Source organism: Acomys russatus, chromosome 7 (assembly GCF_903995435.1).
Source record: "Acomys russatus chromosome 7, mAcoRus1.1, whole genome shotgun sequence".
Classification (NCBI taxonomy): Eukaryota; Metazoa; Chordata; class Mammalia; order Rodentia; family Muridae; genus Acomys; species Acomys russatus.
The window spans coordinates 42158613-42172399 of NC_067143.1; the positions used below are offsets into that span (position 1 = coordinate 42158613).

Below are 13787 nucleotides of genomic sequence, written 5' to 3' on the forward strand. Positions count from 1 at the left end.
CACCTGAAATTTTGAAGGATCAGAACCTCTTTTCCTGTTAAGTGCACCAAAAAGAATGAGAATTCACAGTGGAATGTTTGCTTAAAATGCAAGCTTATAAAAGCTACATCCTCAAAAGCCTTCTTAATTCTTTCCAATGCAATGGGACTCACTTGCATACCTAAAATGACGCTCTAGGATCAGGAAGAGCGTGCATATTGTTGAGAGTTCCAGGGGGCTTGCTCCCGGCACAGGGCTCACTACTTTCACACACTCCCCCAAGAGACCCTCCTTGCAGCAGGTGATTAGGAGAAAAGCTGAAGGCTCCCCAACTATCAGGACTGCAGTATGCTGGTCAGTGTCATGGTAGTGACAAGGAATAGAACATGGGGCTGAAAGATGTCCACAAATGGCTAGGGAAATGCCCTCCCTACACTGGCAGTTGGTTGAGGTGAGGGCTCCACTCTTAAGCACAGTGACGTCATCCAGGGTCTGGCAAGCAGCTGCACCAGGATGAGCTAGCTGGCGTCTTCTTTCCTTCTCAAGGTACATCATTCTCATGACTCTCCAAGACCGCAACGAGAAGCTCTTCTACCGGGTACTGACCTCAGATGTGGAGAAGTTCATGCCCATTGTGTACACACCCACCGTGGGCCTGGCCTGTCAGCAGTATGGCCTGACCTTCCGCCGACCTCGGTGAGTACCAATGACGGGGGCCAGGAAGGGGCCGGCCTGGAGAGGGCAAGAAATTGTTTCTTAGTGTCCTTGCTCCTTGGGATCTTTAGCGGCTGCCTTAGAGTCAATGGCCCAACAAAGAGACATTTGATTTTAAAAACGTACTCAGTAAAAGAACACCACCAACCGAGAGAGGAACTGGGAGAGGGGTTAACAAAAGGATATTGAACCTTCGCCACCTCCAAATGATAACCGCTCAAAGCACTGGCCTGAGAAGTGTTCCCCGTTGTTTTCACAGCCTCCACCTCTCACCTCTTCACATTCTCTCCCTTTTTTTCTGTTCATCTCCAACATACCCACAGACGTCTGGGTAATTTGAGGACAATAAATAGCACTGGACACCAAACACAATGCTCCTTTGTGAGCCTTTAAATCAATGCACCATATAAAATGTTACTTTATTGGGCAAAGAACGTGGCATTGCATTTTCTCCTAAAGCTAAAGGACTTGAGAGGAGTTTTACCTTCCTATTCAGTACTAAAAATAAATAAATAAATGAATGAATGAATATATTTGTGCCAAAAGAGTAAGAAGGATCACATGGCTCTCAGTCCACGGTGCCTGATCATGGTAACTACATAGTTCTTGCATTAACAATAAAAGACATGTCTAGATACACTGTATGTAGCAGAACGACATAGAAAAAAATTATAAATGTACAGTATACTGTAAAAAAGGCATGTGATTTGCATTTATAAAGTAGTTATAAGTCAGACTTTTTGTTTTTATCTGTTGTGACTTAGTTTTTAGTTTTATTTATTTATTTATTTATTTACTTATTTGGATTTTTAAAGACAGGCTTTCTCTGTGTATCCTTGGCTATCCTGGCACTCACTCAGTAAACCAGACTGGCTTCAAACTCACAGATCCTCTTGCCTCCTGAGCTCTGGGACTAAAGGTTCACACCATCACTGTCCAGCATGCATGGCTTAGTTTTTAAAGACAGCTTCTCATGTAACCCAGGCTGGCCTGGAAACTCACAATGTAGAAAACTGTCTAGAATCTCTTGTTCCTCTTGCATCCCTCCCTTTGGATCTTAGGAATCTGCCACCACGCCTACTTATAGACCACTTCTCTCTCTCTCTCTCTCTCTCTCTCTCTCTCTCTCTCTCTCTCTCTCTCTCTCTCTGTGTGTGTGTGTGTGTGTGTGTGTGTGTGTGTGTGTTCCTTTTTTATTGATAATATTCATATCACATCTCAATTGTTATCATCCCTTGTGTCCTCCCTCCTGCTTTCACCATACTGCCCTCCCCTATGACTGTTCCTGAGGGGGACTTCCTCCCCCTGTATATGCTCATAGGGTATCAAGTCTCTTCTTGGTAACCTGCTATCCTTCCTCTGAGTGCCACCGGGCCTCCCCGTCCAGGGGACATGGTCAAATATGAGGCATCAGACTTTGTGTGAAAGTCAGTCCCCACTTTGCACTTAACTGTGGAAAAGGTCCTCCGACCACTTTTCTAAGTTATCTCTTATATGGGGTACATGAAATCATGGATCTGTGACAGCTTTTGTTAATTTAGGGTGGACTGTGAAAGATGAATTTTAAAAAGTTGTAATGTAAAAAATGTCTGTGTAGGATGTTGTGCACTCAGTGAGGCATCTATTATCAACTGCTTCTGAGTCAGGAAACATCCAGAAGAGAGAATGGGAAGAACATATGAGCCAGACGCATGGTGGGAGGACTGCGAAGTAGCATCTTGCGGACATGACAAGGACATTTCCCTCATAACCTCACTATACCTGCAGTTGCCTGTATAGCAGTGGGCCATCACTTTGTGTCACACGTGAGGAAGCCGTTCATGTGGCTCTCAGCCTCCCCGAGGGACTATGGGCAGGTAATGTGTGCTGGGGCAGAGGGTATCATTTTCTTCAGTGGTGTAGCCACTGATCAGTTGCCCATGTTCCGGTAAATAACCCTGACTAGTTCCCAAGAAACTTCAATTAAACTCGGTGAGTCAAAGAAAAAAAGATATTAAAGTGGGGGTGATTATTAGGGAAAAGGAGGATTTCAAAAGGGGAGAGATGAATGGGAGTACTGGGGGTGAAATGAGCAAAAATTCAGAATATCCATGTATAAAATTGTTAAAGACTAAAAAATAGAAACAAACAAACAAACAAAAAAAGCTATGAGGGGGGCTTGGTGAGAAGGTGTACTGGGACCCGTAGAATCAATGGAAAACTAATTAAGGTTAGGAATGTACAGAAACAGGAACCACCTCAGCACTAACATGACTAGATCCACTTGGGTCAGTAGACAGTTATGCAGGAGGTGACATGAGGAAAGCTGGTGGTGACCTTTTATAAACTGATGGCCGGACTACTCCCTCACCTGGGTAAGGGGAAGTTTTTTTATTGTAAATATGGGAGAGAAAAGCCAGAGGCAGCTGGAAGAGTTCAGAGCAGAAAGAGAAGGTAGTAGAGTGGACATGGCCAGCAGGCTGGACCTGGCCGGGAGAGAAGCAGCAGCAGAGCAGAGAGAGGAGGAGAGTGAGGGAGCAAGACAAAGAAAGGACCAAGAGAGAAAGAAGCTTAGCTAAAATAGCAGGGTTTTAAGGAGAAGTAAACAGCCCGGGGGAAAGAAGCCCAGGGGTTGGAGAAGTTTAGGGCAGCAGTGGGTGAGAAGAGCTGAGAAAAGCCAGGAAGCCAGCATAGGCTCTGAAATGTATAACAGGTACTTGTGACACTGGGGGAGCCCTGTGCCCAGCATGAGCTTGGGTGTACTAGTAAACATCACAGACAGCCATTTGTCTCTTCCGCCAGTAAAAATGGAAATGGCTCCATCTGGGAGCACCTCAAGTATGTTGGCTTTTGTCTAACCACCAGAATTTGGGGGAAATGGAGTTTCCTTCGGACTTGACAGGACCTAACAGAGGACCATTCTGTGGAACTGATGAATGTTTCACTGGGGAACAAGAAGAGGAAACAGAAAAGAGAGTCTAGGCTTGTGAAGAGTTGTGTTGTTGCTACTGTTGTAGTTGTTGCTGTTGTGGTAGTTGTCATTGTTGGAAATTCAGAAAGATACAGAAGTCAAGAGGAGTTTGTCATTTAATGGTGTGTTCTGATGTGAGACTGGCTGGAGCAGTCTTCCCAGAAAGTGAGGGATGGCTGCTCCCTTCTCATCTTTCATACTCAGCTCTGTGCCACCCTCTGGCTCTGCTCTTGTTACATTGTTTTATTTTCTTTGTAGCACTTGTTATCTAATGCTTCTGTATGTGTTTACGTCTACCAAGAAAAGGTACGGAGGGCTTGGTTTTATTCGTCTAGATACCAGCCTTTGTTAGAATGCATAGCATCTAGCTCTCTGTGGTGGTAAAAAACAGGAGGTTCGAGGGTCTGGTTAGAACTAACAGATATTTCTGCCCAAAAGTGAAGTCTTTTGGACTGATAGGGAGCTGTTCCTGGCTCAGGCGGTTCTCTAAGGAGTCATCAGTAGGCAGATTAAAAAAAAAAAAACTGCAACAGAGCAGTGATGGCAAGGTAGGGCTCAAGATGTACAGAAGCAGAATCCTGAAACCGCTTCCACCCAGAGAACCAGGTCCTCTCTAGGTGCAGGTAGAGACGGTGCTGCCATAAGGGACACGGCATGGAGACCAGATAGGCAACAACACCAGCGAGAAACCCAAAGATGAACTAGCATGTGGAGAAAATCCGTAGCTGTACTGTCAGATACCGTCCGTCAATTTTTATACATCCTATTTAACTAGTATCACACCCTCAGGAGATGGGTGCTGTTATCTTCCACAGAATGAGGAAGCTGAGGCACAGAGAAGAGAGTTACCCAAAGTCACACACCAAAGCCAATGGTCTCCAAACTGAGTGTAGAGCAGGGAACTGCCACAGTGCTCACTACAATGCCTCGTAGGTCAGGACTAGGACATACACGGTGGGCATTCAGGACTGGGCACCATTGCAGTTTCGAAGGTGATTGTCTTCCCAGAGTCTATATGAAGGCTACCACTTCAGAGCCTCTCCCCGCCACCAGAGGAAGGACCTAGTCAGGCCCTTGGCCTGCAGCTGGCTGAGGCTGAGGCATGCTCGGGCAGACGGAACTGTCTCCTTGAATTAGATCCTCACACCTAGTCCAACACGTTCCTCATGCCTAGTACAGCAAGTTTTTCACTAACCGTTCTTCAGATGACTACCCAGTTAAGTGGTTTGACATATGACATTCTGAGCTGTTGCTCTAGGTTTCCATTTGGCCTCTTCCCAGGTGCTAATGTCACACTTGTCTTGCTCCCAAAGGAGAGGAGACTTTGAGTCCGCTGTAGCCCCCAGCCTTATCCGAAGCCTGGCCTAGGGTGGCTTTATAGATTAGCATCTGAGGGAAGGACAGCCCCAGGACCAAGAGGAGGAGGGCCAGGCCCTCTCAGTTTCTGAAGTGGTAAACATTCCTGCCAGGTGGCTGTTCACAAAAAAAGGGGGGCTCTGTGGAAGGGTCTGTACCCCCACTAAAGCTAATTAGATCCAGCCAACATTAGAATTGAGGCTGCAACACTAACCCTGAGCCTTCAACACACATCAGCTTCACATCACCTCAGAGCCTGGAAGGCGATCCCAGAGAATCTTGGGGTACCTGAGAGTCTTGAGTGGCTCTGCACAGCAGAGTGGCTATGCCTCATCCTTTCGTGCCTTTCCCCTGGTACATCTTCTGCCTGTGCTTCCATAAATCTGACTACCAGGGGCACCCAGTGATGCTGACTGGGAAGAAGTGAAAGCCAGAGGTAAGGCTGGGTAGATGCCAGGAGATTTCAACCCAAAAGATGGGTGTCAAGTGGAAGCCAGTATGATAGACAGGGTACGTGCTCTTCTCCATAGCTACCTACAAGGACTTAGAAAAGTGTGCTGAGTTAAAATTAAAAATCACACCGGTTGGATGCTCTGTAGAAAAGATTTATTTGGATTTGAAATAAGATAACATCCCTTGGCCCTGAACCAAGCCACCATCCTTTTCTGCAAACAGAAGTGTTTCTGTACCCAGGCCAGTATTATACACGTACAGGATGTTAACAGCTGTCATGTATTAAACACTTGCGATGTCTGTGATTGGGCCCTAGGCTAGGAACTCCCACAAAGCATTTGCTATTTACTGAAAAGGAAGCTGGGGCTAGCCTGTCCAAGATTTTACAGCTAACGCAGTTCTCTGTGCATTTTCTCAACCTGCGGCGCAGCTTCTTGCAGCCCTGACAAACATGATCCTTGATGATAACCACCTGCCTTCTTGATGCCATCCTTTGCATGAAGGATCTGCATATAAGAGAGGCATAGACACACACACACACACACATGTACATATATACACAAACACACATACATACACACACACAAACAAACAAACACACACAGAGACAGAAACTCACATGTAGAAGAGGCAGTACGCCATGGTGAACACAACAGTGGAGTTGGAGTCCTCGGGGAGTGTCATCCCCCCTACCATAATAATAACCAAACATCCCTGGAACCCAGCTACTCCGTCCCCCAGGTGTGCATTACAGAAACTGTGCACTTCATGAGGTCTGTCGTAAAGGTTGGAGGGGGTGGCTACATGCTTTATTGATGGTAAAGGGTCCCATTAACTTAAAGGGGCTTTTTTTCCCCATCTCTCCTTCCTAACTCCAGTCTCCATAAAAGGTTGTGGTTACGTTTCGTTCACCTTGTAGTTCCCTGCTTCCTGCTCAATATGCCTAGTGAGCCTCATTTTCTTGAACTGAAACATTTTTAGCTTCACACATACACAAAGACCCTCTGGGATAAGGAACTGTATGTTTCTGCTTTCTAAATGTGCACCGGAATCCATTTCTACCCAAAACAGAAAAAAAAAAATGGATGCCAATATCCTGAACAAAGTTTGTGTGGAAAATAAGATCAAACTTATTCCAACAAATGGGGAGAGCCCCTGAAGCCCAGGGCACAGTCTTTGAGCACCTCACAGTCTGGATTTAAACCCAGCTGTCAGCTTTGATTCACACACACACACACACACACACACACACACACACACACACACACACAGGGGGGGGGGGAGGGAGAGACAGAGAGAGGGAGAGAGAGAAAGAGAGAGAGGGAGGGAGGGAGGGAGAGACAGAGACAGAGAAACAGAGACAAAGAGACAGAGACCTTGCATAATCAGAAAGCAGGCAGAAAACAAGGACTAACATCATCAGGCCACCTTGTCTCTCCCCGCAGGATGCTAAAGTATGGATTCCTTTTGCCAAAATTGTTCCACACCTAGTCCTCCCAGACTCCTCTGCAAGCCTGGAATGGCTTTCTAGAGAACAAGTGAGGTCTGGCCCTGAGTCTCCTTGGCTTCTTCTTTGGCCTTCCTGGCTTTTGGTCTTGGACCAGGAGTCAGGAGGTCTGAGTTCTTCGCCTATGATCCTCTTCCAGGCTACGGATCCTAGGGCACGTCCTTTCACTCACTCCTGTTGAGTAAGTGACAGAGTTAGCCTACATGGCTACTAGAATGCCTGACAGTTCTAACAATTTATGGTCTAATTAGTGCATCTCTATAATCAAGTTAGCAATGAGATCTTGAAATAAGCCACAGTCTATACTATGTGGCTGAGATTAATCTTTCCCACCTGTAAAATTAAGAAACTTAAGTCCGGGCAGCAGTTCTCGGTCCTAGAAGCACATTAAAAAATATCTTGAGAGCATTCATTAAAATCCCTGAGTTAGAAAAATGCTCTTAGGTTTTCAAAGGCTCTCCAGAGGTTTTAACAGGAGCCACAGCTGCAAATCACCAAGCTGGGTGATGCCACGCAGCTGGAGCTGCTGTGACTTAGAGAGTCAGTAGTCTATGTCTCATATTTCCAAGCCGTCCCATTGTGGAAGTGTACATGGAGATGAAAGTCTCAGTATAACAGAACTTATCTCTAATTGAGTCCTCAGTTAGGCAAGCAGTTAATTTCCACTGCCAAGTTCTCTTAATGGTTTCTGGGCCAGGAGTGGTCATTGCTTTCCCAAAGATATACCAGCATTCTCATGACTATGCTGTAGAATTACTCTCCTCATATAGTCATAGATGCCCGCTCATCCAGTGTCAGGAATTAATACAGTAGCAAACATCACATTCTCGGTGAAGCATGTGAGTAAGCACATGGATAGTGTGGCCTGGCTCAAAAGATAAACTGGACCATCAGTGTCCTTTCCAGGAGTTTGATGTAGAAAAAAAATTATATAGAAATGAAGACAGAAAGGATGCTATGGTTCAGATTCTTCCATGGTAAACCAAAGACAAATGCCAGCTATAAAGGAACAGGACGTAGAACAGTAGATGAAGGGGCTCATGGAAAGAAAACAGGGCAGGAAGAGAGGGAAAGAGCTGCCAAAATAGTGGCTGGTGGCTGGTGCTCCCTGAGTGGATGCTCTACACTAGTTCCTGATCACAATTGTACAGTGCACCCTCTTCTTCCATAGGTAACTTAAGTGAACCTCTGCTGTGTGTAATCAGAAGAGTCCAACTGAAAAGGAGCAATGAAATCAGATAGGTCTGATGCCCTTGTTAGATTGGCTGGCGCTGACATTAAAGTGGGATGTCTCCATCTTTAGCATGCAAGCATGAAAACTATCAGAAGGATTTGTTAAGACACACATTCTTCATGTCCGGGAAGGAGCCAGTAAGTGCCCATACCTAACAAAGTCCAGAGATGCTAATGCTGATGCTGATGCTGATGCTGATGCTGATGCTGCTCCTGGAGCCAGTGGGCTAAGGGAAGGGGAAAGGCAGCTTACAGCAAAATGAGTAGAGACCATTTGAAGGAAGCAGGAGTAGATCCTTCCAGAACCCAGTGCACATGAGGAGAAAAAAACTGAGTCGTGAACATGGGTTCTGATCCCAGTGCCTGTCACCAACTATGTCACCTTCTGTAAGACCCCTCCCCCCAACCCCTTCTTGGACCTGAATCTCTTTGCCTAACCCAACGAGGAGTTTCACTGGGGGTTTCAAGTATTAATTCTGACCCTGACAAGCTCCAGTTTGTGGAGCACACTGAAGCACTGCAACTATAAAGTTACAACTACACTTTCTGGTATTTAAGATAAAAATGAAAAGGTAGAGCAAAACACATTCTTTTCATTTTTCTGACAAGAAAAAGCTTGAAGGCTTATCTGTAGACGTCCCCCACCCCACCCCCACTGCTGAGAGCTCTGATTCACAAGTGGGCACTTTTCCAGACAGACCAGCAGAGCAGTCCACGATTGTTCAGAATGGTTTGGTACTTTGCCTTAGAAATCTCTGCTGAAATGGATAGAAGGCATGAAGAGTCCCTCTTGTCCCAAATGTCCCAAATGACATTGCTGAACCATTACTTGACACAAATGTCACAAGGAAGTTGTCCCTCAGCCCTACATTGCTGAAGCAGTTTGAAGCAGAAGAGCAGGGGGTTGTGGGGGGGCGGCACGGGAGAGAAAGAACTTTTACTTCTAGTCTAAATTACATGGATTTCAAATCATGGAGAGATTTGGCTTATTCTTCATAGAGATCTCAGGCTTTGCATTTTTAGAAATGACTACATGCTTCATTGTCCATGACCTGCCCAGGACTTTTACCACCAAAGGAGCAGCTTGCTGTGAGGACAGGACTGAAGGCACTCCTTCACTCTCTGTGAGTGTGAGGGCTGGGAGGGGAGGTGGGCATCGCTGAGCACTCCCATGTAGACACAAAGATCATGTTCTCCTTCCTTACGCTGGAGACAGATGACCTTTATTAAGCAGAACGGGATGTTCTGGGTTTGACTTCCTTTAGCCAAAGGCAGATTTCTCTGACCATTTAAACAAACTGATTTTGTTTCTCTTATACTGGCTCTCTCCTTTTCCTCCTTTGTCCCTGGCAATCCTAGCCCTGGTGATCAAAGAGTTATTGTGGGGGAATTTCCTCAGTCAAACCAGGAAATACGTACACACGCGCTGGAGTTTAGGAGACCTTTCTTCGAACGACCTTGATCTCCCACTGACCTGTAAAATGTGCTAAAGGCTGTCTTGATTCACATTAAGGAATCCAAAAGGAGGCTTAAGGAGTGCAAATTCTCTGGAAGTTTCTAGGATAGAGGAGATCTAACTAATAACTGGCATAAAACTTTTTGAAGAAAAGCAAAAGTTGCCTTGCCATAAAGACACACACACACACACACACACACACACACACACACACACACACACACACACACACTCTTAGCCTGCCCCCAGAGCTATTATTATTATCTCATTATTTGGCATCAGACCACTACACCTACATAACTCTCTGGAAATCCCCATGTCTAGGAGGGTAACATTGAAAACTTTTTAAAAGTGTTTCTTAGGGAGTCTTAAACTATCACTTCTCAAGCCAATAAGGATCAGTGATGTTGGAAGTGGAAGGAATATTCAAGAAGGGCCTGTCTAAAGTGCTAGAGGGAAAAAAACCGAAACTCAGGATCTGTGATGACTGATCTTGACTGTCAACTTGACACCTTGAAACCTCAGTTGAAGAATTGCCTCAATCCAATTGGCATGTGGGATGTCTGTGGGACATTTTCTTGATCACTAATGATGATGGAGGACCCAGGCCATGATGGGCAATACCATACCTAAGCAGGCAGGCCTACTATATGAGAAAAGTCACTGAACAAGAGCCTACAAACAAGCCAAGAAGCAGCTTTTCCCATGGTTTCTGCCTCAGTCCTTCCTTCCCTCAGTGCTGAACGGTGAATTAACCCTTTCTCGCTGTGGGTGAAAGGGTTTATTTCATCTTACAACTCTCAGGCCATACTCTGTCACTGAGGGAGCTCAGAACAGGAGGCTGGAGACAGGAGCTGAAGCTGAACCCATGGAGGAATACTGTTTTCTAGCCTGCTCCTGGTAGCGTGTTCAGCCTGCTTTCTTATAACCGAGGTCCACCAGGCCAGGGATGCCACTCCCAGTGATCTGGGCCCTCACGAATCAATCAAGAAAATGCCCCATGGGCCAATCTGGTGGAAGGATTTTCTCCAATGACATTACCTCTTCTCAAATGACTCTAGCTTGTGATAAGCTGACATAAAACCAGGGAGCACACCTCCCCAGGTTGCTTTTGATCGTGGTGTTTATCATAATAACTGAAAAGCAAACTAGAGCAGGCCCAGATGTGGTATCGCCAGCAGTGTAAAAAAGGGTCCTGAATAAGAGCAAATCGAAAAATGGCTAAACTAAAAGGATAAAAGGAAATGCGGGGGTCGATGATGGATTTCTCAGGCTCCACGCATTGTCTCTTCTCCTGGATCACAGGCTTCCAGGAAAGGAACCATGTGTTATTTTTCCCTGAGTCTCCTAAGATACGGAGCATCTTGTCTTGAAGCCTGTACCAGAGGGAACACTTAAACAAGATTTTCTGCATCTAAAGATGCATCTCAGTGATAAAAACATATTGTTAGCATTCACAAAACCCTTAGTTCAAACCCAAGCCTCCAAAAAAAGGCTCAGGGAGAGGTGGGAAAGAGAGAAAGGGAGGAAGGAAAGAGAAAAGAAGGGAAGGGAATAGAGGGACAAGAGGGAGGAGGAGGGAGGGAGAGAGAGAGAGAGAGAGAGAGAGACTGCCTCGGCCTGTGGGGTTTGACTAAAACTCAGGAGGAAGTTCACCTGTTGAAAATGCAAGACACAAAGAAGGAGAGCAAGTCTGATTGATAAAACTCTCAAACTTTATTAGTCAGGCAGCAGCTTTTATAAGTCAGAAGGCAGGGAAGCATATGGCTATAGCAACTCAGCTGCATGCTTTTCCCAAAACACAGGGAATCCCAGTCACGGTCATAACGTCCTGCCACACAGGGTATCTGGCTCCATCTTTGTCTAGTCTAACTGCTAAACCATAACAGGGTTGCTCCATCTCTATCTGTCTTTAGTCTAACTGCTGACCCACAACAGGGTCAGCTAGTTTCTGGTAAAAGGCAAGCTCTGGGAAAAACAGAGACTTAAAGGTGCAGGCTCTGACAAGATGGCTGAACATTGGCCATATGGCCTATTTTCCCCAAGGAGACAGAGAGAGAGAGAGACAGAGAGACAGGGGAGACAGAGAGACAGAGACAGACAGAGACAGAGACAGACAGAGAGACAGAGACAGAGAGACAGAGAGACAGAGACAGACAGACAGAGACAGAGACAGACAGAGAGACAGAGATAGAGAGACAGAGACAGAATCTTGTAATGAAATTCAACAAGCATTGACTAAGCATCATCTTTATGGTCAGTCACCATGAACACATAAAGTTCCCAATGGAATAAGGATGTTTGTTCATGGATAATTTCTCATCTGTGTTACTAAAGTATTTACAGCCCAACTTAAGAATGGTTCTAAGGACATGCACACCAATAAATAATGTATGGTCTGGATTATCTACTTTACTAAACACTAGTATTAAGATAACTCATGGTAAAGAAATCTGTGCATTTATGGTTCTAGGTTTAAACCTTGAAAGGATTTTGGTGTACTTTGGGAGGATGGCCCAGCATAGGCCATGGCATACAAGATTTATTGGATGAGTTCCAAGGAGGTAAATCTGCATATGCAGGGCATGTGGCTAGAATAAGATGAGAGTGAAGGGCTTTGCTGCTTGTCTTGTCTTCCTTGTTAACATCAACAAGTTTCTCAGTTGTCCTTCATCCTCCAAGTTATTGTAAGCAGTAAAGGTACCTTGGTCTTTCCAGAACCAAGCAGTGGGTCTTAATCATCCTCAGGATCCCAATACTATGGTCCCTTGCCAGTGATAGATTTACATATAGGAAAAAAAAGATGAGCATGATCTGCCAGGAGAATTTGGAGTTGGTTTGTTGTTTGTTTTTTACTTCAGAAGAGAGTCTTGAGACATTTCTAGACATTCCCACAACTGTCTTGGATGTCTGGAATGCCTGCAGCAGTCATTCCACAGCCCTGACAAATGCAGCACCACTATCAAGACTGTAATGCTAGGGATGGCAAAGTAGAAGCATGGACAGTCCAGCCTATGGCCACCAAATAAAACCCAGAGGTGTACACCTCTGGATTTCCTGTTATGTAAAGCAAATTTCTTCTTCTCAGCTAGTTAAATCAAAGGCCCCGCTCCTCTAGTTGAGAACAATTCCACTTCCTGAAGGGATGCTGGATTACCCCAACAGAGGCAGCATCTCTCATCTCTTTGCACAGAGCATCCAGTACCGCAGGAACCCTTCCAGCCACTTCACTCATTCGGATCCCACAGTATTTCCTATGGAATGTCACAATTTGCCTTATCACCGTTGCTGGGAAGGAAATTGTGAACACAAGCAACTTGGAGAGGAAATAGTTTGTTTTAGCTTACATTTCCAGGTCACAGTCCATCCAGAGAGGCTGGGGCAGGATCAGAAGCAGAGATCATGGAGGAATGCTTCTTCCTGGCTTGCTCATCTAGCTTTCTTTTTTATTTATTTATTTATTTTTATTTTATGTGCATTGATGTTTTGCCTGCATGTATGTCTGTGTGAGGGTGTCAGATCTTGGAGTGGCAGACAGTTGTAAGCTGCCATGTGGGTGCTGGGAATTGAACCCCGGTCCTTTGGAAGAGCAGTCAGTGCTCTTAACCGCTGAGCCATCTCTCCAGCCCCCTCATCTAGCTTTCTTATGCAACCCAGTTCTATTTTCTGCCTGGGGACAGCACATCCAGTGTGGGATGATTACTCTTATATCAGTTGACAACTAAGAAATGGCCACAGGCCAGTCTGACCAAGGCAATTCTTCAGTTGCGTTTCTCTTTTCCCAGGAGACCCTGGCTTTGTGTTGTTGGCAGCTGAAGCTAACCCTAACATGGTTGGTGTGTCCTTCATTTCCTTTTGTGTTGCTATGATAAAATAATCTGTCAAAAACAACTTAATAAAGAAAGATTACATCTCAAGATTACAGTCTTTCATTGCAGGGGACACAACAGTAGCAGGAGCTTGAAGCAGTTTGTTGTAATGCATCCACCATACGGACATATGCATGCTAGCACTCAGTTCACCTTCTCTTTTTCACTTGGCCCAGGACCCAGCTCCATTCAGGATGGGTCTTTCCACCTCAGCCAACTCAGTTAAGAAAATCCTTCACAGTGCAACTCCACCTGGACAGTTTCTCGTTG

General features: G+C 45.4%; 1 protein-coding gene across 1 annotated transcript in view; it reads left to right on the plus strand.

Moving 5' to 3' along the window:
• The window catches only part of Me3 (malic enzyme 3), a 174367-nt gene that overhangs the window by 74756 nt on the left and 85824 nt on the right, over nucleotides 1-13787 (plus strand). The window contains exon 3 of the mRNA XM_051148890.1: nucleotides 526-675. Coding sequence (XP_051004847.1) covers nucleotides 526-675 — 150 coding nt within the window. The remainder of the gene's footprint in view (nucleotides 1-525; nucleotides 676-13787) is intronic.